Source organism: Apus apus, chromosome 2 (assembly GCF_020740795.1).
Source record: "Apus apus isolate bApuApu2 chromosome 2, bApuApu2.pri.cur, whole genome shotgun sequence".
Classification (NCBI taxonomy): Eukaryota; Metazoa; Chordata; class Aves; order Apodiformes; family Apodidae; genus Apus; species Apus apus.
The window spans coordinates 95,372,083-95,398,884 of record NC_067283.1 but is presented as its reverse complement, the minus strand read 5'-3'; the positions used below and the strand labels follow the sequence as shown (position 1 = coordinate 95,398,884).

The 26,802-nt window shown below is 39.4% G+C and overlaps 1 protein-coding gene across 6 annotated transcripts in view; it reads right to left on the bottom strand.

Annotated features, from left to right (window-relative positions):
• The window catches only part of MBP (myelin basic protein), a 115,311-nt gene that overhangs the window by 8,213 nt on the left and 80,296 nt on the right, over positions 1–26,802 (bottom strand). For all 6 annotated transcript variants that reach the window (XM_051611929.1, XM_051611930.1, XM_051611932.1 and 3 more), the window contains one exon: positions 12,945–13,375. In XM_051611929.1, the coding sequence (XP_051467889.1) occupies positions 12,945–13,375 (431 nt within the window). The remainder of the gene's footprint in view (positions 1–12,944; positions 13,376–26,802) is intronic.

Below are 26,802 nucleotides of genomic sequence, written 5' to 3'. Positions count from 1 at the left end.
CTAGTTCCAGTGTTGCCAAAATATCCTCTACTGCTGTGATGATCAGGAAGAGGGAGCCAGTGAGGTATCGACCTGTTTAGAAGAAGTTACTTTAGCCATGTCTTTGTCTTTTAAATCTGTGCTCAACTGTAGCATCCTTCACCTCTGGATCTAGCTGACTGCCTTGTCTTTAAGATCAATACCATGATAAATACCCCAGTGTTGCAGATCTAAACATCCATCATGAGGAGCAGAAAGTGGTCACCATCTAACTGCAAACTGTTACAGTCAGTGAAGCAGAAAATCAGTTTGGATTGCATGTAGCCTGCAACTCTGCAGTGAGCTGTGGATTACCCCCTGGCACAGGGAGAAGCTGCAATAGTAAGTTTTTAAAATTTAGATAAGGTTGAGCTTCCTCATGTCATTGTAGTCTTTGACTGGGTCCCCTTTTAAAGTGTACCAGGCAGAAGCAACTCCAAAGCTATTTTTAGTTGTGGTTCTCTCTGAGTTTAAGACAGTGTGTTTACTGGGGTTACACGTAAAGTGCATTCCTTTCATATCATCATCAGCAAGCTTCATCTGTGGTCAGAATCTTTGATATTATTCTCAGTTTTTGGCAGGTGATTACACATCTTCTTTTGATTTATTGTTGGAATTTCACCTGTAGTTTATCCTTTCAATGTTCAGACTCCTGGGAGCTGGCAGCAAAATCCACTGCTTTCTTCTTTGAGATTGCTCACATTCATTATTTCTGAAAACCATTTCCCTCCAAAGAGTAATAGCACTATAGGTGTTAAAAGTTAAATTTTAATGGATTCAGGCACTGAATGAAAGAAAACAAATCTGGTTTATCCTGCTAGGATGGGCTACTGAGCTGGTGTTTTATAACTGGAATTTTTTCAAATTTCACTAATACATTCAGATGACCACAATTCATTTTTTTTTTATGTTTTAAGCACTTGATCTTACATACTAGTCTTACTAAAACCTAAGAGGAATTCAGCAGAACAGCACTGTTTCAGGAAGGTGTAGCAGGACACTCCATCTCATTGTGCCTGCCTCAGTTTCCCTTTGTGATTCAATTGCTCTCTATCTTTCAGTCTTACAGGCCCAGGCCTGGAGTGGAAAGATTTCCATGGGAAAGGAAAGGGCCCAGCAGGCTCTGAACAGGTAACAACCTCAAGAGTACAAACAGAGGCCAAGTTGATGTTCATAACACCAGCTGCTCTCTGGTGTTGCAGAACACAGAGCCCAGCCTGGCCACAACTAGGCCAAAATATAGGCAAAATAAGAATGAACAGATAAGCAAAACAGTTTGCTTTGTGAGAACAGGGCATTCTTGGGGTTTTCCACTGTTTTCTTCTCCAATGAGAGATTTTGGAGGCATGGCTAGATAGTTAAACGAGAGCAGTCAATCCACTTTATTCTATAAACACCTGGTCCCATCTTTATCAGAGAGACCTCTGTACTCTTCTGCAGGAGGTTGCTGGACCTTCTCTCCAGCGGTGATGCCTGCCAGAGAGATTACTTCTCTGGAGTTGAGGACCAGGACAAAGGGACACCCACCTGTGGTCGCAAGTGGTGAGAGGTACCAACTCCCTATATGTTGCCATTAGCTGGCTTTAAGTATTAAGAAATCTTTCACTGTTAAGTTCTAGAACTTTTAAGACCTCAGGATCCTTTTAGATAATTGCAATTATTGTGTTACCACTTTGCCTAGGTATTATTTGAATCATGTTTTAGATCTAATAATAAGTAAGTTGCTAGCATTCAAACCTTTTTGCATTATTGCTTTAATATTCTGTTCTGCTACCCTAATATCCCAACACTCATATAATCCGGTTGTGCCTTTTGTGGTTCACTCGTTAAGACCCTGGTGCTGTTTGCAATAAATACTGTTTTGTGCATATACATCTCGTCTGCTATCTCTCCCTGCTCGGGACAGAAGGGGTGACATTTACTTGTTCTTTCTTTGTGTTACAGGTCTCTGTTGCTTGGCAGCTGCAGCGAACTCTCCCCACACCTCTTGCAGTGTTGTCATGAGTTTCAGTCTTACGAGCATTGCCCTTGCAAAGCAGGCTTGGCTTCCCTATCTGCACGTTGTGAAATGTACTTGGCAAGTATGAACCTGAATTCAGACCCCTTGGGGACCATTCATGAAGTTTAAAGCAGAAGTGCCTCTATTTGTGCCCGTAAAAAAAGTTAAAAATCATTCTAGAGTAACTGAATAGTTTGCAGTCATAAGCAGTCTTTCTTTAAAAGAAAAAAAAAAAAAAGTGAGAACACTCAGCTTTTTCTGTTCCCAGTTAACTTTGTGTTTGACCTTACTAAAGGATCCCTACTAAGTCAACTCTGCCGTACATTCAAAAAAGCCAAAAAGGTAAGATCCCTTTAAACTGAATAATCTGAATGATTATAAAATGTCAATACAGGAAATGTAAGCAGTATCTGGGAGCTCTGAGGACACAGATGCAGTTTGCAACTTCACAGTGAAATTAAAAGCTTTGACGATTAATAACGTAAGGACACTCTTAAAAATGTATGTAAAATACCCACAGTTATCCTGTAATGGGGAGGGGTTCAATCTTGGAATGCTTTGCAGCTCTTTCTGGTGATGCACAGGAAAACTGCATTATTTCACTGTGTCACCTACCTTATGTATCTTGGCCACTAAGGCAAAAGAAAATGAGTCACATTCAATGTAGTGGAAAGAAAACATACAGGAATTTTAAGTATTAACAGTAGCTGTGCATTGGCATCACATTCCCTGTGTTAGCCATGTACTTCCACATCAAAGTAATCAAATTTACAAGCACGACATATTACTATTTTGAAAGAGCTGTTGGTAAGGAGAATTGCCACTTCTCTTAACACAGTAACAAGAATCCATACGTAATTCAATGTGTGCTTCATTTTGAGTTTTGTGCAAGATTGACACATTTCCGATGGAGGTGAAGATACCTGAGTATTTATGCTCTTCATTGTTCTGAGGCAGCAGGCCTGACCGAGTCTCTTGGTATTTTCTGTGGCACTTAATAAAGGTTAAGGGGTGCTGCTGTCTGTGCTGGAACTCTGTAGGAGAGTGCAGAAGAGGGATCTTGCTTTGCTAAATGGCACTTCTGGCTTGTAGAATCATAGAATAATTTTGATTGGAATAGACCTTCAAGATCATCGAGTCTGACCTTTAACCTGACTCTACCAAGTCCAGTGTTAAACCATGTCCCTAAGCACCAAGTGTGCAAGACCTCCAGGGACAGCAATTCAGCCACCTCCCTGGGCAGCCTGACAACCCTCTCAGTAACAGTAAACCTTTTGGTATGTTTGGACACTGGGTTTAGTCATCCAGGTTAGTGATCATCCATGTATCTGACTTGAGGTGTGGCAGGATTTGGGGGATTACATTTATTTTCATATAAACAGACTTTGTTATCAGATTTGATGCAGAAGTGTAAAAAATCTGGTTAACAGTAGCAGACATTTTTTAGTGACCTTATGAGATCCCATGAAATGCATACCTGACTTTGCTTGGTATGATAAATCAGATCTGTGACTTGTACTCACTAAGGGGGACTTGTAAATACATATTATAAGCTCTCAGTGAGAGCTCTCATCCTCAACCAGGGAATTTCTTGTAACTGAAGATTGAATATACACGTAAATATACACGTAAGGCTGTAATTCCCAACCAGTAGGTTATAATAGTATTAAGGTATTTTTGGTTTGGAGTACTGAATTTGCAGCTTTTTCCAATTCCTTTCAGGATCATTGTTATGTAGCTTAGTTGCCTGCTTTAGGATGTGAAGTGAAAATCTAAAGAACATCACGTTTTTTCTGTAATGGCAAAATCCAAATGCATATGAAAAATGGAAATGGCCAATTTAAAATGCAATCAAAGCAAGTATTTTTGATCTTATAAGAATGAAAACCAGTGGATATTTTCACAGTTTTGGTGGGCTTCATGCTTTCAAATGGGTTGGCTTCACAAGAGACCTAATGAGTCCCTCTGCATTAATTTAAATGAAATAATACAAAATCTTCAAAATTCCAATTTGTATAGGTATGAAAAGTACGTTTAGGTTGCCTTAGAAAACTAAACTGTTCCATAACTGCAGGATGTCATTCTTAACCCCCACTAAGAAATTTGCAGCTGTAGCGGTGGACTAAAATTGGCTTTAAAGACTAAAATAAGTGTTAAATGATGAGACTGTTCGTGCTGGTTTGTGGGAAAAGCATGATGAAAGAGCAACAGGCAATTTGTAAGCCCCTCAGCTAACTTAGTGTTAGTGCTTGAATCCAAACTAAGGAAATTGCAAGTTTGAATTTCTGTAGTTAGTACCATTTCAAAATAGTATTCCAGACAGGAATTGAGACACATCCTTTCATTGAATATATACACTATTTATTTTAATTTTTTTTAAACAAGAGGACATTTATTACATACCATCTGACTAGAGAAATCCTGGAGGTCTGACAGGTGCTTGCATACAAAAATTCATCATCCTGGGATTCAGAGGTGCTTTGTGTCCCTGGGTGTAGCTGACGCTGTGTCAGAGACCCCCCTGGCCTGTCACCCAGTGTCTGATAAGGCAGCAATAGAATGTATAGCACGTGTGTGATGTGAGGATGTATTTTTCCATGTTTGTTCTCTTAGTATTATTCCTGCTGTAAACAGGCACTGCTAAACCAGAGCTGTGTTAATACTGGTGTCATTGCTTCCATTTTCGTTCGCATACAACCCAAGTATTGATTTCCTCTTTGTTACGATGTTTTTTTCTAGGCTCTTCACAACTTACTGATCTGTTACAAAAAGTGATGGGAATGCTGACATCTTCCCCACGTGCTGGTCTGATGGTGACATTAAAATGAATTAGCTAATTCAGCACGCTTTTCTCATCACTTCAGAAAGGATGAACCACACATCCTTGTAATGATGCAGTTAATTTTTACTAGTGTGGAAATTAAGACAAGTGAAGTAACTTGCTCGAAGTTACAGAGGAGAATTGGTGGGAAGAGAGATGAAGCATCCAGAAGATTCTGCATTGTGATGAATTCATGAATACAGTCTTTGTCTAGATACAGGTGATGAACAGAAAGAGGTAATTCTTAGCAGAAGATGTGAATAAAATCACAGGAAGAAGTACAAGAGATGACTGAAAAGTCAGGAAACCCTAAGAAGATGAGAAGAAAGCATGAAGGGGGGAAAATGGAGAACACTGACCACCAAGAGAGGTAAGTGCTAACTTATAATCCAGAATCACAGTTCTCTGTAACCATCTTATTCCTTAGTGCCTTGATGATTAGGATTCAGAAATTAGGTGAGAGGAAAAGAATTACTGAGGAAAAAATAAGAATCAGGAAAGTTGTTTGGGGTAGTAGGTTTTTTTTGATGGTGTGTCCCGAGTGAGGAACTGGTGCCACCTCATCTCCTGGGTTTTTCTTGTTTTACAGTTTATTCCATTGCTGTGACACTTGAAAAATGGTTTCAGGGGCAAAACCCAATGCTTTAATTTAGAATTTATCATTTTATTCAAATATTCTTCATGACAGAGGTTCTTCATCTCCTTGGACATAGTGTCTGGTGCATATTCACTGTTGTCCTCTGTGCTGTTTTATCAGTTTGGTATCAGTGATGCAGATTAAACATTGTTGAAATGATCCACCACAGAAACCCAGTGTAAGGCTTTGGGTTTTTTGGGTTGTTTTTTTTTTTGAGAATGATTACTCCAGCAAAAATAAAACTTTGGCTGATAAGTATTCTCAGGGTAGTTGCCAGGTTAGCTTCTGCTACCAACAAACATCACAGCCGTAAGAACTTCACTGTATGTGGCCAACATATGGAAGGCATCACAAAAAAGTATTCACAATGGTAAATTTCTACTGATAGAATCACAGAATGGTTTGGATTGGAAGGGACCTTAAAGGTCATCTAGTTCCAAGACCCCTGCATGGGCAGGGACACCTCCCACTTAGACCAGGTTGCTCAATGCCCCATCCAGCCTGGTCTTGAACACTTCCAGGGATGTGGCATCCACAACCTCCCTGGGTAACCTGTTCCAGGGTTTCACCACCCTCACATTAAGGAATTTCTTCCTAGTATCAAACCTAAATTTACCCTCTTCCAGCTACCAGGTGTACAGTATTGCTTTACAGGTGCAGACCAGAAATTAAGAGGAGAAAAATGTTAAGGTAAGATTAACGCTTTTAAATACTTCATCTCTCAGGTTCCACGCACTCACCCACCCACCAACTAGTTTATCAGTTCTCAACTTTGAAAGGACTGGCCCATTTTATTTCTTTTCTGCCTTTAATAGGTAAGAAAATGAAAAGCTAAATTCTTGTGCAGGTTGTTAAAAGTACTCTTGTCTACATCAACGTAACTTATGGGGAGAACGGAATAGCAAGGAGGGTTTAGTATTATCAAATAATTAGATGTGGCGAGGTTAATAGCTTATTTGGCAAGGTTAATAGCTTATTTCTTTGAAACAAAAAGAGTCACTTAGAGGTATCATTTCAATAATGTAGTCAGTATAAAATGAAGGGTAGACAGACCACCCAGAACTTGAGGCTTGTACAGTTTCCAAGGCATATTAATCATATGATGTATCAGATATGAAAAAGTAGATGCATCAATAACGAAAAGGTGAAACAGAGCTAAGGATCACCTTGGGTCTGCAGCAGCAATTTTGCCGTGTTTTACAAACATGTTTTAAATTGCTTTGTGAGAAATTCAGTAGAAGAACCTGAAAATGACAGTGGAGGATTTTTGGTGTAGCTGAGAAATGAAATCAAGCAACTTCAGCGTGAAACGAGGAACTGACAATGTCTAAGGGGAAGCCATTTCAGGAACAAGGCGAGGTACTTTCCATCAGTACACAAAATGAAAGCCAGCAATTGTTCTTAGTGGTGTGCCAGGGTGGGGGTACAAAATAAGGTCAGGAAAAACACTCTTAACTTTTGCCTCAGTTTTCTATTGGGCAGAGCTTGGCACTGTGCAATCTCAAAACAGCTGAAGAACAAAGTTACTAATTTTGGCATTCTAGGATGGAAGGTGCTAAGGTAACACAGTGCTTAGTTTGCAAGGAATTAATATATGTGACAGAAATCCCCCCAATATAAAAGTGTGTGTTAAAAGCAATTTTTTCTTTATAAATTTGGTCAATCTGCAGAGAAGTCAGCACAATGAGAAAAATTTAATGTTAAGTAGAGAAAACACATGCTAAATTTTGAATACAGCCATTTGACCTTCTGTGTGCAAGTTCTGGGGTTCTTGCCTGCCCCTCTCACTTGTTTAAACACACACACACCACTCCCTGGGTATATTGCAGTCAAATTAAATCCAGATCTTAAAATGCACAGAAACAGAGGAACTGCTGCAGAACAGCCTTCAAGAGCAGACCTTGAAGCTGCCACTGTTGCCTCTCCAGAGGCCCTGTTAAAGCCTGTCAACAAGGCTGTAACTTCACCAAGCACTTGAAAGAATCCTTGGAGCTCTTCTTCAGAGCACGCTGTTAGCTCCCTCTTAAATTTTATTATTACATCCTACTGGTGGATAGAAGAATCTAGAAATAGTCTAGCAAAGACTGAACTGGAAGATACTGTTAGAAGTTTAATGAAAAGGGGAAATAATTCATGGTAGACTAAGTAGAAATGGTGATCTTTAAAAATGTTTCAGCTGGTTAATTAGTATTTTAGCCTGTTACTAAATACATAGTCTCAGCTTGACAAGAGGTGCTGGGCCATTGCTCTGAACTGTGTTCCTACCTAGAAAGACTGAACCAGATGATCCTTGAGGTCCCTTCCAACCTGGCATTCTATGACTTCTGAATTTAAGAGCCAAAAAAAAGAATTCCACAGAAACGATGGTAAAAGCAGTGAAGTACATCGGTTTTTCCTGTCCACTCTGTCATGATGTTTTCTTCAACTTATACAAACCAGTGAGCCCCAGCTACTATGTCCCAGTTCTGAATAAACCCTGCCATCCATCTGCAGTCAGGCTGGGCACAGAGCATCACTAATGCTTTACCAAAAGTTGGTGCTTGCTCTTCTAGGCAGCTCTCACATGGCACTTAACCTAGTCCAACTTCCAGATTCCTCCTATGGTTTGTAATGATTGCTTCAGGCAATAATTTATTTGAAAATGCAGGAGATAATTAGTTCTGGTGCATTAAATAATGTGTTAATTATTAAGCATGTTGATGGTTATAAGTGTGTTAAATGAACGTGTCAGTTTCAATCCTATGTAATGTTGGCTCCTAAGCCTCTCACTTATCATGTACTGTCCAGGACTCACCCGTTGATACTTGCTTGTTTTGTACAGGTTACAATTTTTTAGAACAGATAAACGTAAAGAGCTCTGAGGCTTCCCAAACAAGCAAAATGAGCTTTAATCAAACTGGCTGTTCTGATACACCAATTAATTTTTAGGTTTCTTATTACTACTTGTTACAAAAAAAGATAAGCTGGATTGAGTTCCCATTATCATAAAGCACAAACACAGGATTTAGCAGCTTCAGTTATTTAAAACCTAGCCCTTTCCTTACAGAAGACAAGCTTTATCCATTTCTGTCCAATACACTGCTTTCAGAAACTCTGTAGGACATACCACCTCTTTGAGTGATCTGAAACCCTATCACACACAGCTAAAATAGTTTGTTGCAACTTCTGTTAATGGATTAAAGTTTTTTAAATAAATTAAATCATTAGTACATTGGTTTTTTGTGATGTAAACATTTTAATGAATACATAAAGCACATATAAAGCAAAGGATTAAAACAAAATCACTATTACAACCACCATAAACTATATATTAAAAAAAATTCTTTCACAAGCATATTGCTTGCACAGCAGGTTTTACAAAACAGTATCTCAATAGCAATCCCACTCCCTGAAAAGTAAGACTTGGAAATAAAAATCACAGTAAGTGTTTACTGAAATCACATAATACACTAGTCAGACTAGCATTGATTTAAAAGTCTTCATGGTGCTGCAGTACACGTTAAAGCTCGCACAGGAAATGTGAACAAAGTTTCAAGTGCAAAAAGAAAAAAGGTGCCTGGATGTCCTGATCAATATATTCATCCACATGATTATTTAAAACTGTGGTTTCTAAACTTTTTCCCTCTGAGTGTTTATCACAACCCTTCCTGTAGATCCCCATTACAGCAACTGCTGAACTCTGGGTGGGTTTGGAACTGCTGTTGAAGAAACGCTGATGCTAAACCCTGGTTCTCCTCAACTTGAGAAGAACTTAGTCCAGTGCTCCTCATACCTTGTATCTGTCTTCAGGAAGGAGAAGCCCCGTGTCAGCCTTGCACCTAAACACACACATACTGGTAAGGAAATAACAGGAGCAAGGCTTCACCCAGGCAACTGGAGAACGTTACAAGGTTGCATATAAAAGGGAAGCAAAATGTAAAAGGAAAATGGACGTAATCTTTCAATAAGTCTGGCCTCAGCCTGTATTTACCATCACTCACACTATTTTGGTTTGTTGCACGTGTGTCACAAATACAGTTTAAAGTTTAGTACATTAATGTGCAATGTTAAACCAGGACAGAGAAGTTCTTGTTTCACAATCCAAACTTTAGCAGGAAAAAAAAAAAATCACAGAAAAAAGAATTACAAAGCATCAACAAAAAAGCACTTGGTACATACTGAAGTTGAATACAGGCTAATATATCTTGGAGGCACAAGAAGAATTTGACCATTTTACCAAACTTCCTTATAAGCTTTACAAATGTTTAGGTAAATATTCTATAAAGATTAGAAAGGAAATAATTTATAGTTGCACTACTGCCTTGCACACTTTTTAAAATGTCTGCTCTGCAGTTTCTTTCTGTCAACCTTATAAATTCTTCTTTAATACAATTAAATTTAGGCTGTGCACAAGAATAGTTTTGTTTGGAATATTCTACCTTAAAAAAACCCTCTTAATACAAAACACAAGCTGTTTTTGATTGAGTTTCAGTTATCTGAAATCTTGATGGGGCAGGGTTTGGGGAACAATGGCAAATGCATTTGTTGCCCGTTAGAGGAGAAGGAACATTTCTGTACAGTCCAGTATTTCTATTTTTATTTACTCCCATGGAACTCCCATGGACTCTTAAATTAGCTTCAGAATTCCAGAGTAAGGGAGAACCTGCTCCATAGGAGAAAAGGGGGCCACAAAACAGTCACTGCTTTGTTCCTACCCCACCTTTCTGTACACAATAGTGAATATTATTCATTAATGTACTTTTCAGTTGGATGGACACAAGATGTAAATGCCTCCACAAAGAATTTCTACTGTGTTTTGCTTGAATGTCAGCCCTAAATCTGTACAAAGAGCAAGTCTTGTCTTTGCATTCCTGTGCTTGCTGGTGTGGGTAGTTGAGATGCACGTTCCCACTGGGGCACGGGCTGGCTGCAAAAGGAAGATTGCAAGAAAGGCAGCTGCAAAATTGCTTTGAAGTGCTTAAAAAATTAATCCAAAACAAGTGCAAGCAAATAAGCAGTGCAGCTCCTGGAACTTTTCAATTTAAAGCCTTTGAAATTCATCCTTTAAGGTGCTTTTCATGGGATCTTATTTACCAAAGATCTGTTCACTTAGGTGGATTCTGGAAAACCATCAAGGGACTTTATTTCAGCTCATTCATTAACATCTTCATCATCTGTCAGTACTCTGACACTCTACAAAATTCAGGACAAATGTTTAAGCACAAATAAGACTATCAGCCATCTAGATTTCCCCTGTACACACACATATATAAATAAAGGACACCACATGACTTCCTTGATACAAGAAACCAAAAGGCATTGATTCAAAGGCTAAATCAATAACAATTGAAATAACTGTGCCACTTGCTCAGTATTTTCCGCACTGAAACCCTCCTGCAACAGAGCTTCCTAGGACATGTTTTCATGCATCATATCATCCCACTGTGAAACAGTGCTAGAGATGCTTTAGCTCTGGAAGTCCTAATGTGACTGACTTCTGCCAGGGTAATAAAACTCTGTGCTTCCAGCTGAGATCTGCAAGTCAGAACTCTGTAACATTATATGTAATTGCTATTAAAAACACCCAAACTACTTCTGCTAGGTAAAATATTACAATTGACCATGATTTTGCACTGTTTTGCAGACATTTAAGTGGTTCAAAATAGCAGTTTAGTGAAGAGCAACAGAGATAACACAGATGATATCCTGTCCTCTCGTACATAATTACGTAGGGATCTGTAGAGAATCAGTGATCATGTTCATGCAAAAGGATAACATACAGAACCTGTACAACTTGCAGCCATTTTCTAGTCATTACCAAAAAGTGAGTTTGTTAGTTTATTTTATTGCTAAGCAAGGACGTACATACCTCTGTATATTCTGTAAGCAGAATCCAAGTTTTTGGTATTGTTTCCTTGGTGTACAAAGAGCATTTCATACACTATTTTTTCATTGAGTAACACAGTATATGCATAAAACAGCAAGAGTTGAGCTAGCCAACTAGGTTCCAGAAAATAGCAGCAACATGTGCAATAACAGCAAGAAAAGTGATTTACTTCACTCTATCAGCAACTGCTTGTTGGATGTATGAACATTGAATACCTACAGAAACTACTACGTAATTGCTAAATCTTTGCTGTAAGCATTAAAGGCCCCATTTTGTCAATGTGAGGAAAAAAAGACCAAACTACATAGCTTGCTTAGTACTGGCAACCAAGTGTGAGAAGCTTCTGGTTTTAAGTTTCTAGAGTATTTTTCATCCAGTGGTCTACACATTACAAGAGCTGTTATACATTGTGCTTCCAAGTGCAGAGCTGTGAAATACACTGACAGCCTGCAGCTGTCGTGTGATCACAAATCAGTTTTAAACCACAGAGTAGTATTTATCTTGTCCCACTGCAACACAAGTAGAGAGCCAGTTTGGGAAAGCTGCGTGTGCTCCCCCCACCCCGGCAAGCATCACAGGTTAGAACCATTGAACAGACAGCAAAGGTTGTCAAAGGTTGTTGAAAAATTTGGGCCCAACTGGCAACTATGAGAAATCCTTTTTGCAATACACAAGTCGAGCAACTCTATCAAACAATATATTCAGCTAAAACAAAGGTTTTACAGCCCTACAAGTAGCTCCATGTAGTAGCTTATGTAGTGCATGAACACACAAACACAAGACTCCACTTATCATTTAGATGGCAAAGGGTACAGTGGAAATATCTTAAAAATTGCCACTTGAACAACAGTGAACTAACAGCATCTGCATAAATTTTCAGAGGAGGTGAGTTAATCCTGAAAAAGGAAAGAGTTCAAGTAATATCCTTTGATCAATACCTTGTTTTTTAATTCAGAATGAAGAAACGGCCTGTTACACAATTTCTAGTATGAAATGCTTAGAATATAAATTTTCTCTGGCAGCTGGACTATTTTGTACACCTGGGATTCAGGATAATATTTGTCAAGCCATCTCCTCAGCAATGCTATCAACCGACCTTAAAAATACACTCTTGTGCAAGCAAGCTGAGAATCTGGCCACAGTTCTTTTTCTAACATCTCTTTCCAAGTCTGTCCCTCAGTTAGTGCTAAGCTATCCAGATTGTCTTGCATTCAGTGCTCTCATCCAGCTCAGTTTTGCAGGTATTTAAGAACAATACACAAAAGCAGATTGAAGTTTCTCTAAATGTCACAGCATACAAATGCATACTACATTGAATGTTCATAAAAATTCCCCTCAGTAATGTTTCTAGAGCCACCTGGATTTCTAATACTCCTTGTTACCACCCAGAATAGCTCCTCTTGTTTCCCAGATCTATGCTTTTTTTGTTGTTTTCAGTTTAAAGCCAAGCATTAAATTACACATCAGCAAGTACCATCTTGCTGGCTAAGTCAACTCTTGCGTTATTAGCAGTTACACCTGCCTTTCAGTCCCACCCTTCCTGTTTAATTGTACTTTATTTTTCCTGCTGTAGCTGTGCAGTTCTCTATTCCTCAGAGCTCACCTTGCCCGAGCCCCGCCGGGGAACGTGTCTTTCACCTCCAAAGAATCTGCCCAGCGAATCAAGTAGACCCGAGTCTCTGTGCCTTGGAGATCCATGTCTAGCATGGTCCGTAGTGCTCGCAGAGGCCATTTTTGATCCGTGCCGGAAAGAGGAGCGTTTTTGTGAAGCCATCAAATCCGAATTCTCTGAAGCTGCTGCACTGTCCTCTTGGATGGTCTGTAGCTCGTCTGACTCTGAGGGCCGATCTTTGAAGGTGTTGTCTTCTCTTCCTGGGGCATCTCGGGAAAAGAGGCGGATCAAGTGGGGGCGACCAGTCGTGTCAGCTGGGTTGGCCTCGGGCCAGGCATTCTTCGGATCTGCTGTGCCTTTGGAGTCTGTCACCGCTGGGCTCTTCGTGGAGGTCCCATTGTTCTGGTTCACATCTGCCTCTCCTGCAAACAACAAGGATGAGATATGAATACAGGCCTGTGAAAAACAGCCCTGGAACAATGCTGCTTTCTTTCCCTTGCCTTGAGATGCTCATTTCATACAAAACCCGTAATATGTGCAGTTGTAATGAAACTATGTTCTCTACCAGCCTTTAAGAACATTAAGCTGTCTTGGAACCGAAACCAGGATGATGCTCTCACACAAAACTTGCAGTAGTTCTAGGTGTTGGGTTTTTTTTAGTTAAACCCATTTCTAAGTAGATCAACAGGTTGTTTGAAGCACAAGTGAAACTAATTTTAAAGCTTACTGATGAGGAGGCTGTCAGTGAACAATCAGAATTCTGTCCTTTCCCTTGAATACCACAACTCTGAAATTTGCTGGTTTTCTCCAAAACAGGGTGTGGGGGAAATAAATTATTAAAGCAACAATGCAGGACTGCACCTTCCCAAGCACATGTTCCCTCTCCCCCATGTCAGAGCTTTTGTACCTGAAGGTTTTATCCCCATTTGGAATCCCTCACTGTAACTTTAATGCTGATTAAAAAAGTTCAACGAGGGGGGCTTTTCAAATTATTTCAATTGTTGTCACTTACAAAAGGCAGAGAACACTGAACTGCAATTTCTGTTTGGCGTCCCGTAACAGTTTTTCTCCACGTATGATCTTGGCCTCAACATACGACATCCTGGCAGTGATGCTGAAGGCCTAGAGCAAAACTGCTCCATTTGCATTTAGTGCTTGTGAAAAGTGACCCAAACATTTATCAGAAACTGCTGAGCTTTTAGCCAAGAAAGGTGCCAAGATGGATCTCTGTGGTGCAAGTTAAATGTCTGCTGCCTTCTCCACAGTTATGCTCTGATACATGCAGTAAAGAATCTGAAAAGAATCAGCTGCAGCACACTTTAAACTTAACCTATAGTAGCTCCTTCTATCAGTGACAAAAAAGATGTATGGAGGTTTCTTTAGTCTACACCTTTATTATTAGTTCTAAAGGAAACAGCATCCACTGAGGAATATGCCTTATTTCCAAGGAACACCAAAAGAATATTAGTAGGTCATTGCTTGAGAAGTAACCTTCAGAGCAGACACTTCCCACACACTCTGTGTCAGAAATGTTTTTTGGAGTTAATGGGGTGCAAAATTTCAGAAGTAAGTTACAGTTACTCATACTGTAGGGTCTTCTAATTACCTCATTACAGCTCCATTTGCTTTGGTACTTGTTGCCAGGAGAGGGCTAGGATCTGACAAATACTGTTATGTTCTCAAAGTACTCTGGGCTCAAGTACTTTGCTGATTCACCACAGCAATTTTAGACTCCACACAGTCATTCCATATGATTTCGCCCACCCACAGGGCACTAAAGAAACCTGTTCTCAGGCTGAGAATAATTCCGAAATAATTTTATGGGTAACACCACAAGACAGGAACAGCATGAAACACAATGTGCAGTTTTGCTGTGCAACTTTTTTTTTTCTTCTGTGAAAACTATGTCGGGTAACTGCAAGAAAATTGTCTTTGGTTTAGAACACCTGAAAGTATTTATTCGGAATGCAATTATTTTACCAACACTAATTGTCAATGAAGGCTTCACTGGTATAGAAAGGGAACATATTTGCTGGCAACTTTGGGATTTTTGGTTTTCCTGAAAAGATACCTTCAAACTTATTAGAAACCATTAAAGCCCCCAAATTATTTTCTTAATTGAATGAAAGAGAAAGTAACTAACATGGATATGTGACACGTTGTAAAAGTGCAAAACATTTTAAATAGCAACTCTAAGCCTAGATTCTATACCATAATACACAAATCCATTCAAGGACAGAAAAAGAAAAAAAAAACAAAAAAGCTATTGTATTTAATTAAATGCATTAACAAAACACCAGAGCATCTGCATGCTAATGAATTTTACAACAGTTGTTCTTTGTGTCACTGAATACTGGTATTGGTAAGTAACAATGAAGGGCATTTGTGCCACAAAAGTAGCTTCTCCCGATGCATAAGCAGTGAGCTATAAAGTATAAGTCTTTCTGTATGCTTTATTTCAGTAAAGAAAGCACACATTTGAGTTTTTCTCTATATTTTCTGCATGCTTGTATTCTCTAATATTTAAAATTATATAGCAGAGAGATGCTGTTGAGCTAATTGATCAAAGTCTTCAAGTGCATTTGGAGAGACAGATCACTTTAACAGGAACTTAAGGATACCCAGAATTAATGAAGCATGTAAACATATGCTTATTTGTTCACTTAGAAACAAATACTTAAGACTTCTATTAAAACCCATTATAAATGCTGTGCATATGATACTGATATTCTTTTCTTTTGTTTCTCCCTGCAAGATGAAATTCTCTTCTTAAAACAGAGTACCCTTCCTGTAGCATACAGGCCACTTGTACAAGAGAAGCTGCCCAGGGAGGAAGAGGTCTTCAGGCTTTTTTTTAAACACTTATCAAAGGGTTCAAGAGTAAGAAAGAATGCATTGCCAAAGGCAATTAAAGTGTCATCTCTTTACATTTAAGTGAATAAAGTCATTGAAAGCTGTTCAAGTGAGAGCATGAGAAAAACACATCCTCCCATTATAATGCCCAAAAGCAGCAGAGAGAGCCAGACGCTGAGCAGGGATTTGGGGATTTGACACAGGGATTTGGGAATTTGGCACTCCACCTGCTGCTGAAGACCACTCCTGAAGGCACCACCACCTTTCCAGTTCCCCTTGCTCTATGCAGCCCTGGAGCCTGCTGCTGGCACAATTTTTCCTGTGCATGTTGGTCAGAGTGAACAAAGCCATTTGTTCCCCGTATACACAGTGACTCCCAAAAGAAGAGAATATAGATGGACCAAAAATTCTCAACAGTCTGTTAATGAAACAAAATTGAAATTCCAAAGGTGCTTTCAATGAAACAATATTAAATCCAACCTCCCATTGCATTTGACATTAGTTAGGCCACATACAAGTATTTTCAAAACCACTGTGCCTTAATGCTCAAATTGACATGAATAGTTTATCTCTTTTTTAGTTATTTAAATTAACACTTTTACATAAGCTTCCACTTAGCTGGGACCTCTCAGCCCTGTGGTTCAAAAAACAGCTAACGTTAAGACCACAGAAACCTGTTTTATACAAAGTACAGTCTCTGATGGGACAGTCCTGGGATACAACAATCCTTCTCATGGGTCACTCAGTAGAGCTGTTCTACCTGTTCAAGTCCCTTAGACATACAGGAGCCTGTACTCTTTTTTCCATACAGACGACAACCTGGAAAGAGGTTGTTAGGTTAAGCTTTTTAATGTGTTAAGTTTAAACTAAAAAAAGGATTACAAGTTTTCCATGTCCTCCCACTCCTTTCCAGTCTTGCTTTCTTGCAGATACTTGTAATTCCTCTCACATTCTTACTGCTTTTCCCTCTACAAATGCTGTAAAATAAATGAGGAAAATGAAGCTGATAAAAACCAAAGCATATTCCTCTACTTTGGCTTCTCAAGAGTCACAGCATATTGCAATTATTGATTGTAATACTACATGACAGCAGCTTGAATATTTGCATGAAATCATAAGAATAAAGTATTTTTTACTCATTACAATCAAATTTATAACACCAAATATTTAATATGTTTTACAGTAACTACAGATTGCTGTGACTGATTATTCATTTCCCTTTTCTTGGCCTTCTTTTCTCAGGGTATGAAGATGAAAATTATCCTGCTCAACTTTAGGGATCTTTTGAATCAACTTTTCATTTTAGCTTAAGTCATGTATATTTTATAAAGCAATGCTCTTCAGTATATGAAACACATATGTGTATTTGCCCTTTTCTACTTGTTTGGTCCCAATTCTTCTAGAAGGCAACAACTGGATATTTAAATATAATGCAGTGCAGTTCTCAGTTCTGAGCCAACTATATGTCAGTATGTTTATAGAAATGATGATACTAAAAAAAATAAGTAAAGCATCTGGAATTTTGCACTGAGTTACCTGTTTCTTGTCATTCAAACAAAAAAAGGTTACAGCTAAAAATTACGCAGCTTTGTAACACCTAAGATTTCCAGATCTTAAGTAAGCTGTAGTAGTAAGGCCTACGTGTTGTGTATTAGCAATAGTTTGCCTTGCAGTATTCAAGAGGCTGAAAGCCACCATTCTGGATCACATCACTGTTAGTAACATTCATGGTAATATCAGGACATTCAAAAGAATGAAAAGGACAGAAAAAGCACGTCCATCATAACTACGTATGAGCTGCAGCTGGGGATGTCTGGGTTCCAACTCTGCATTAAGATTAACTGTTTTCCAACATTTTGCTTTTGCTTCTTACGCAGTTAAGTACTCTAGAAAAAGAACCTTAAGTAATTGTTTTGCAGGAAATACAGCATAAGGCACCACTGGTAGCCTCAGTCCACATCTTTGGATACTGTTATGGTGTCACACACCTCCATTTTTCCTGCACTATCACATACCTCACTTCAAGCTCTAATGTTCTTCAGTAGATAGGACAAAGGAGCTTTGGGTGCATGTAAAAAATATGGAGTCTGAACATGCAGCAGTACTTACACACTGTGATCTACTCCAAAAGCCAAGATCAAATAAAAATCAGGCTGACTTAACACTTAATTTCCTTGGAAAAGGGATCCAACTCTTTGGTGCTCAACTGTATCAAGCATCAAAAGTAAGTAGCAAAAACTGTTCATCCTGCAGACCAGTGCAGGTTATCTGTCAGAAACACCAAGGCCAGTCTGAGCTTCCAGCCAGAGCTCTACTGCTGGAGACAGCACCAAGAAGCGCTGCAAAGCTTAGCATGCAGTGGGAGCACCTGTTGATCAGACTAAAAGGAGAAAAGGGGATTAGAGAAAGGGTGCAAACCAGTGAATTGTTGCAGAGAAAATTTCAGTGAACAGGGCTACAGATTTGCTGATTAGCTTCAGAAAATACAGGAGTTATCTGACCAAAACGTTGAGGTGGTTCCACTCTCTCCCATGAGCACCAGTGAGAGGTCCAGTCCAGCTCCTGGTTTGGACTTTTACTGTAGAGCAGCTGGCAGCAGAATGGAGTGTCTACAGCCATTTGCCTTCACTACATAAGTATTTGGAGAGAGTGAGGAAGCGAATTACGTCTGCATTGTTAAATCTGAACTGCAAAGCTTGTTTTATCCTCATTATGCTAAGACACTGCAGATAACAAAATGCCTCGCAGCCTAACTTCACTAGTATGGTGAGAATGCAAAATGACATCAGACATTTCACTTCACAGATCTAATTACTGGGTTTGTATGATGCTTGTCAAACTGTTGGAAATCCATTTTGGACAAATATTTCTGTTTGGAATAGATGGCATGCAACACAATTGTGAAACAAACAGTTGGTCATAGCTCTGACCCACAAACATTTTTCTTATTTGCTAGCAGAATGAATACAGAGAGAAAAGCCAGGGTGTCTCATTATACAGATTCACATGAGTTTAACACTCCTACTGCTGTTAGGCAAGAGATTGCTTCCATTACAGGGAAAAAAAAAAATTCCACCCAAAGGCAAATTTTCTCTATAGCTTCAGAGTAAGAATATTTTCCTGAAAAGAATAATATTTTTTCTGCACAAGAAACTCAGCTTTTCCTACGAGCTAATCAAGCTACAGACCAATGCTCCACAAAAATGAGAAGCCATCTGCTAAGTGTAACATTTGACTTTCCTTCCTCACTGCATACGTTAAGACATGAAAGACGAGAAGGAAAGGTTGTGAGGGTGTTTCCATTCCCTTGTTGGGTTGAGTAGACATCTACACTGATCACATACAGCTGATACCAGCACCCCCAGGTCTTTCTCTGCTGTGCACCTTTCCAGCCACTCATCCCCACACCTGTGGTATTGTGTGGAGTTGTTGTGACCCAAGTACAGGACCCAGCATCTGGCCTTCTTCAACCAAAATCAAGCTGGAATGGTGACATGCCTAAGTTTTATCCCAAGAATTAGCAAACAGCACATAATTGTTAGTTTTGCTGACAATTTTATGATTTCTGAGGGTTGTTTCTATAAAATAAACACAAAATAAAAATTAAAACTAGAAATACACTATGTTAATTACAATTTGTGTTCTGCATTATTGTTCCACTGAAGGCAACTTTTACAGTTATGCTGAGTAAAAAGTCATAATATTATCTGAATCAGAGATTTTTTTACATACTATCACCAGGGGTCCACTTGCTGGAAAACTCTTCTGTATTGTCAGGCTTTTCACCAAGGCACCTCCTAGCACCTGTGTGTCAGAGATGTGAAAGCACTTGCAGTCTGTGCAGTTATGCAACCCAATGCTGCAGTCTGTGCCCAAAGTCTGGATATTAACAGGAAGCACATGTGGTTACTGTGGGCTCAAATGCGTTAATGTCCCGCCACCCGCTGTGAGGGGCTGCTCTCTGGGAGCCAGGTTTTAGATTTGATGGAGGAAAAACAACATCATACCATCATTAAACTTGTACACTCTGTATTATTTATGCCTTAAAAGTATCCTCTTTCCTCTCTTCTCTTACTGAAGAAACAGAGGTCTTCACACACATGCTTGATTAAAGCAGCAGCCGCTGAAATAGCCACGTTCATCATGGACATGTCAAAAGGAAGAGGTCAGAGCAAGCCAGCCAGCAAAAACCTCGAACAACATTTCAACCCACAGGAACTGCAGCAGTGACTGCATACCAGCTCTATGCATTCTCCCATTACAGAGGATGCTGAAGCTTAAAACCAGAGGTACAACAGACTTTTTCCTCTTACATCTACTCTGAAAGTCACACCAGATCCAATAGGCAAGAAATTAGCTGGGGGGCTTAAGTTAATAATTGTATGTAACTGCACTGAGCTTAATTTCCTCCTCTTCCCCTGTTCTAGTGGGGTTTTATAGCACAGTGTGTATATTTCTGCAATTCAGTGATGCACCTTCACAAGAAATTACCAGTTACTCATAACTTCTGAGGTCCTGCAGAAAAGATTTCTGCTGAGCCATCTGCTGCCTTTTCCTAACTGCATTGTCCAGCTGCACGTAAAGAAAGCCAGCTATTTGGGAACACATGGCACAAACCATAGCAAAACCAGAACTGCTCTGGGCTTTGTTATTTGCCTCAGACTTGTGTGAAGATATGGTAGGCTTGTGAACATATTTAAGTAAAGACATAAAAGTACAAAGAGGCGTTCAAAAAATTTAAAAATATCCCCTGTGGGAAAGCAATTTTTGATCTCAAGATCGTAATTAAAACCAATCCACTTGACTGCATGAACTGCTTTGCATTCTGCATGTTTTCACAGAGTTGGTCACTTGGTTATCTGTGCCACTGATTTACAATGAAGAGCTGAAACAAAGCCCACATGGTGGCCTACCATTGCAGAGGAATGCAGCAGTGTGGGCCCAGTTTGCAGCCTCTCTCTCTTGTTCTCCAGAACTTCTGGCATTGCCTCAATTTGCTGAACATTACAAAGGAGAGTACAGAGAACAAAAAAAGCCTGTGGTTGAAACCAGTGGGACTTGCTATGGCAGAAATTTGGAATCTATGAGAAGCATGTGGCAACTCTCCACACAACCCGCAGAGAGTTTTTCAAAAACTTAACCAAAGAATTTTATCCACCCACCAGTTTCAAAGAAAAATGTTTCTTTGTGTTACTAGAACATATACCTTTGTTTTAATCCAGAGTATCTCACAAAGGATCCTCCTACAGGAAAGCGAGCTAGGACATCATTTGCAACCAACAATTTAACGTACACAAAATTTAAATCACCCGTTCAATTGATCAGCATTTGTCTTTTGCAAAAATCATGCAACTGACTAGTATTAAACAAAGATTGCTTGATTATTCATCTTTTCTGCCACAGTCACATTGAGTATGAACAATCAGGTTGCAAAACCTGTACATATCCCCTGCTCCCCCTCACCCCCAAGTAACAGTACACAGGATGGCTATCACTTACTTCAGATTTCACAGCAATTTCCATTATCTTGTATTTTCCACATCAGTTATGTTTTCCTGAAAAATAACCTATTCCTGTCAGTGCAACTGAATACACACTGTTTCAGTTAGATTTCTTTCATAATACCATAGACAAACAGGGCCTTAAAATTAGCAGAAAAAAAAATGCTGGAGAAACAAGTGAGGTGAGGACAGCAACTCTTTCAAAGACAGTTGCTCTGAGAATGATAAGCAGCACAAAAAAACCAGCTGCAGAATATTTTCTCTTAAAACCCATCATGTAATCTCTCAAGAAGAGGGCTTGGTAATACTGCTGCTTTTTCTTGACTCTGTGTTAAGTGTCTGAGTTATAGATTATTATTTAGGAAGTATTACAATTGTATTTTATTCTGCATATTTTTACCCAAATATGCTCAATTCAAGAAACACAGTTTGATTGTACCCACAGGAAAACTACTTATATTGTGAGGCTACAAACTCCTATTTATATGAACTATGTTTCAGTCCTATAGAATAATACTGTTCATGTGTCCTAAGTTTTTTCAAGACCAATCTCCTAAACCTAACCCCAGCACTTTGCTGTAGTGATTACAGTCTGAAGTGCTGTACAAGAGTTCTTTATACGTTTAAAAGAAAAAAAGAGAATATGAATGCTTGTAGCTCCCCCCAAAATAACGCACTGATGGAAATCCACAGCCTTAGGTGTCCGGATGCAAGTCTTCCCACTCTGAAGGAAAGGACAGTACTTGCATTTCCCATTTGTCACACCAGCTGGCTGCTCTTCCATGACAAGCATCCTCTCCTTCTCTGCTCCACACCAGATGCCAGTTCTTCCCTCCTAACTCCTCCTCTTCATTAGCCTCTTGGACACAAGTGACTACCCAAAGCTCTCTGCCATGCCACCGACCCCACATCCACAGACATCATGAACCTGCAACATACTGCTGAAAGCTCTGGCAGGCTTCTACTGGCCCAGACTCAAATAACCCCTGCACAGAAATTCACCGCTCAGATCTTTCCTGGTCACAAAACCTACCTGCTCAACACCAGTCAGAGCTGCCAGAAGCTAGTACAAGCAGAAAACACATACTCACTTCTAATCATTCCAAGTGCTACCTCTCTCCTAACTTATGCTGTCAAATGCTTAAAACCTATGTAGGTCTTACAATACTGGGAGTTCACACAAAATTCCTAAATTCAAAAGGTTATGACTTGAAAAATAAACACTGCCTGGGCCTTTGCCATTTCTCAAATCCTGCTGCTCTAGATTACTGACATTTGCCTATGTTAACTAGGAGCTTCCAGAGTCATTTCACAAACAGCTATTGAGCCATACCACACCAACCCTCTACAGCTTTGCTAAAGGAGCACTGCCAGATCACCATCTGGCTGCAGTTCTCTTATCCAACCTTAAGTGTGCTTGGTGCCACAGATTGATCCAGTTTTGGAAGTTTGTTCTTTCTGCCATCAGGGATTAAATAGTTCATTTCTGATCCTTCACAGAGCAATTTAAATGGCTGTGCTAACACATGGACCATACAGTGATGCCTCCATCATGTTCCAATGACAAGTTTCTTCCCATTTCATTTTACAACAATCTCAGCTATACAGGTAGTGCATGAAATGAAAACAAAACATTTCTATATTGGCTGAAGGAAGGGACAAAATTACAAGATTACCAAAGTAGCCTGGGCCATTGGTACCATCTGCACAGCAAGAAATCTCACATTTCTAAGAGATGTATTCACATGGTGTTTGCTAGAGTGAGGACAAATGTGCTCTGCCTGTGCATCAAGTCAAAGTTGTCTTGTTTGCCATGCACTTCAGGCAAGCTGAAAGTTGTGCAGCTTTCTCTAAGGCATGAAGCATAAGCAGTTCAATCAGAAGAGATCCTGACAACTACCTGAAGTTTAGCACAGTGCTAAGGTGGCTTCCCTCTGACAGCAAAATGCAAAGTAGTCAAGCTCCAAGTCTCACAGTGTGCTTAAACTGAACAAAAGTGTGGTGCACAGACTTATTGCAGGTCCTTTTCATGAATTAATTTCCAGCTCACAGCACGGGCAATCATTATCTGCTCAATACTCTTTTGCTAGAAGGAAGCAAAGGAAAAACAGGAGAGGAATTTAGCACAGAGGTGGTAATCTTTCACTAGTTTTAAATCTTTAAATGCAGCTCAGTTACTGCTCTTTGCTGAGATTATTTGTACATCTAGTGCATGACTGAATTTCATGCTGTGAAGTCTATCAGGAAGGCCAGCATACTTATATAACATACTATTTATATGCACATGGATATGTGTTTTTTGCATACTGATTGAAAGCAGAAAAAATAAAATTCTCTAGCTGTCTCACCTTCCTATGTTCACTTCTGTTTACTTCAACGTCTGCACGGTAGATAGTTTTTAATGAAGTCTTCTGTTCTCAGCTCTGCTTGCAGAAATGATACCACTTTTCAACTTACTATACTACTTCATATCAATACCTGATTTCCTTCCATACATACAGAGACAAGTTCAAATTTCTTCTGGCTCATGCCAAGATACTCCAGACCAACATGGTTGAATTTACAAGCCACAGGCTATCACAGACCAATCTTTCTACTAAGCATCCAGTGGTCTTCAGTACAGCAGTTGATTTAATTTATGTCACTCTTTTTGGTTTATCTGATTAGTGTTTTACCTAAAACATGTAAAATAAAATATTTAAAACAGTCTAACCCTTAGCTGAATTTCCAGGTATAAACATGCACACAAGGAAAACTTCCTTTAACAAATTCAGTTGACTTGGTATAATTTCTTCATGGAAACTGACAATTGCTGTCAGTCCTTTTTTTTTTTTTTTTTTTTAAGATAAAAGCTAGTAAAAAAACCTCTCATGAATGCTTTGCTCCCTCTCTGCAAAATTAAACCACTCAGATCTTCAACAAGTGTTAACAGTTTCCACCTATCAGTTTTTCAGGTTAGTTCACCTTTGAAAAAAACCCCCACACATTTCTTAGTCCTAGTTCTATCTCTCCTCACCCCAGGATGGACATTATAGCAATGAACATACAGAGACCAGTTCATAAATAAAACTTTAGGCTCTCTTGGCATAGGGAAAAGCAGTAAAGTATTTACTGTGGTAAGCAGCAATGATGGTGGTGTCAGTTAGCACCCCCATCAATGCAGACAGAAAATGTGCCAAATGAAAGCGAAATTCCTGGTGGAATTACTAGAGCACATTCATTTTGAACCAGTTTGTTCAAATCAATGTTATATCAGAAGAAATAAATCAGATTTCAAGAAAACTTTGAATCCTTTAATAGACTTAAGAATCTTGGTTGGCAAAAGCACAGGGTGATGGGCTCCAGTAGCCTCTCCAGAGACCACAATGAACTCTGTAGAATTAGGGAAATACCAGTCTCAAAGAAGAACCTAAATTCATGGCATTTATCTCCTCAATTAAAGACATATATATAGTGTTTCAGTTGGATTTCACCTAAGATATAATATGCTCTTAGGAAAATTTAAAAAATGAAATAAAAATCCAGGAAATTAATTGTTCTGCGATTTCCCAATAAAGTAAATCGACATACAACAGTAGTCCATTTCTGCCTCTGAGCTAACCAACTGTCAGAACAGCCTCTTAGATTTTTGTCCGAGTATTTCAGTATCTAACCTCAGCTATTTCAGGTCTTTAGAAAATACATCCCACTCTCCATCATTACAAATCAGCTTATACACTTCTAAATATATGAACAAACCTGTTCTCATCCTGACTAGGCCACTTTGAACATATTTTCTATATGCTAACAAATCACTGGTATTAGATTATACATAACAAGGGGTTATTTTTAAAGGGGGAAGGGAGGAACCACTTTCTTTTTTCCCCACTGAACACTTGTGAGCTGTACCATAGTTCTAAATGTGACTCAATGCTATACGAAGAACAATGGTGACAAACTGTATAAAACCACTGCAGTGATCGATGGTACTTTACACAATATCTGCTTTTCAGTAGCAGCATTCTAAGAGTGAAAAACTGCTTGCACAGTACCAAGCCCTGTACCAGTTCGTGGGAGTTACTGCTCTTAAAAAAAGAAGAAAGGGGAAAAAAAAAAGAATTCACAAACTTTATTTTGCTATTTAAGTACATACAAAGTCACTTTGTATGTGATGAAGAAAACTCACTCAGTAAAATGAACTGTTAGTTCTGAAGACTAAAATGATAGTATGATCCAGCTACACATGATTTGAAATATTGCATCAGGCAAGAAATGCCATAAACACATTTTTGCAAGTGTAATTTGCTATGTGCTTCTCAATTCACCCAACAAGCATGAGAATGAGGAAAACCACCACTTTTAGAACAATTTATGAAAAGCCTGAGGCAATTCAACAGAAGGAATATCCCAGGCCAGCACATGTATACAAAGGACACACATGCCACTCATTCTTGCCTACCCTAGCTGAAGATGCAACCCTGGAAAGCCATGCTCACCTCAGCCAACAAGCCTGGCTGATACCTGGAGTGGACTTGGTGCTGCACTAACCTGGGACTGGCAGCCTCCAGCTGGCAGTTCCTCAAGTGCAGCACACTCGTGCCCACCTGCAAAGGGCTGAACAACTCTAAGCAATGCTCTATTTGCACTGGCACAACAAGAAATGTGTGTGTGCCTGTGTGTGCGCAGGAGCACCATGAGCAAACCACCAGGCACTTCTGAAATGAACAAATGACTCTGCTTTGATTTTCTCAGCAGGAAATTCTCATTTTTCTACCTCCTAGAAAGCTGGACAGACAACTCACAACAGGTGAAAAACATTCAGTAGACATAAAACAGCCGTGTTAATTTTATCCCTGAAAATAAAAGGTAATTTATTTCCCAGGTAAATGCTTTAAGGACACTTCTGTAGTCACAGACTGTGACTGGCAAATTAAGAAGCCTTTCCTATTCACAGTGTGTGCTACCCCAGAAAGTTATTCAGCATCCCTCTGAAATATATAAATAATGCAATCTATTTATAAGGTCCCTGAAGTTTGGTTCAGTTCTCAATTTAGGAGGTAGTCCATCATAATGAATCACTTTGGTTATCCTGCAAAACCAGGATAATCAGTACAGTCTGCCAAGGGGGTGCCACAGACTGTAGAAGCCCAGTGTGCTGCAAGAGGTAACAGGAAAACTCCTCATGTACCTCCAGATTTGTGTCCATGGCTTACTGAGGGTCTCATTTTTCTTCCCCACTGAAAGCCTTAACTAAGGGAGTAAACAGAGAATGGTATAATAAGAGGCAATTAAAAAAAAAAAAAAAAAAAAAGGCAACAAAGAGGAAGAATAGTTTGAAAAATACATAGCTTGAGGTCACCTCGCGAGGGCCCTGAGCACACCAGCAGGCTCTGCAGCCTCTTCCCGCTCATACATCTGAGAGCTTATCTGCCCATGCCCAAGGTCAGCCCTGCCATAGGGCAGCTGTAACCCATGCTCAGATTGCTGGAAAACAGCTCAGTTGAGAGAAAGACCTG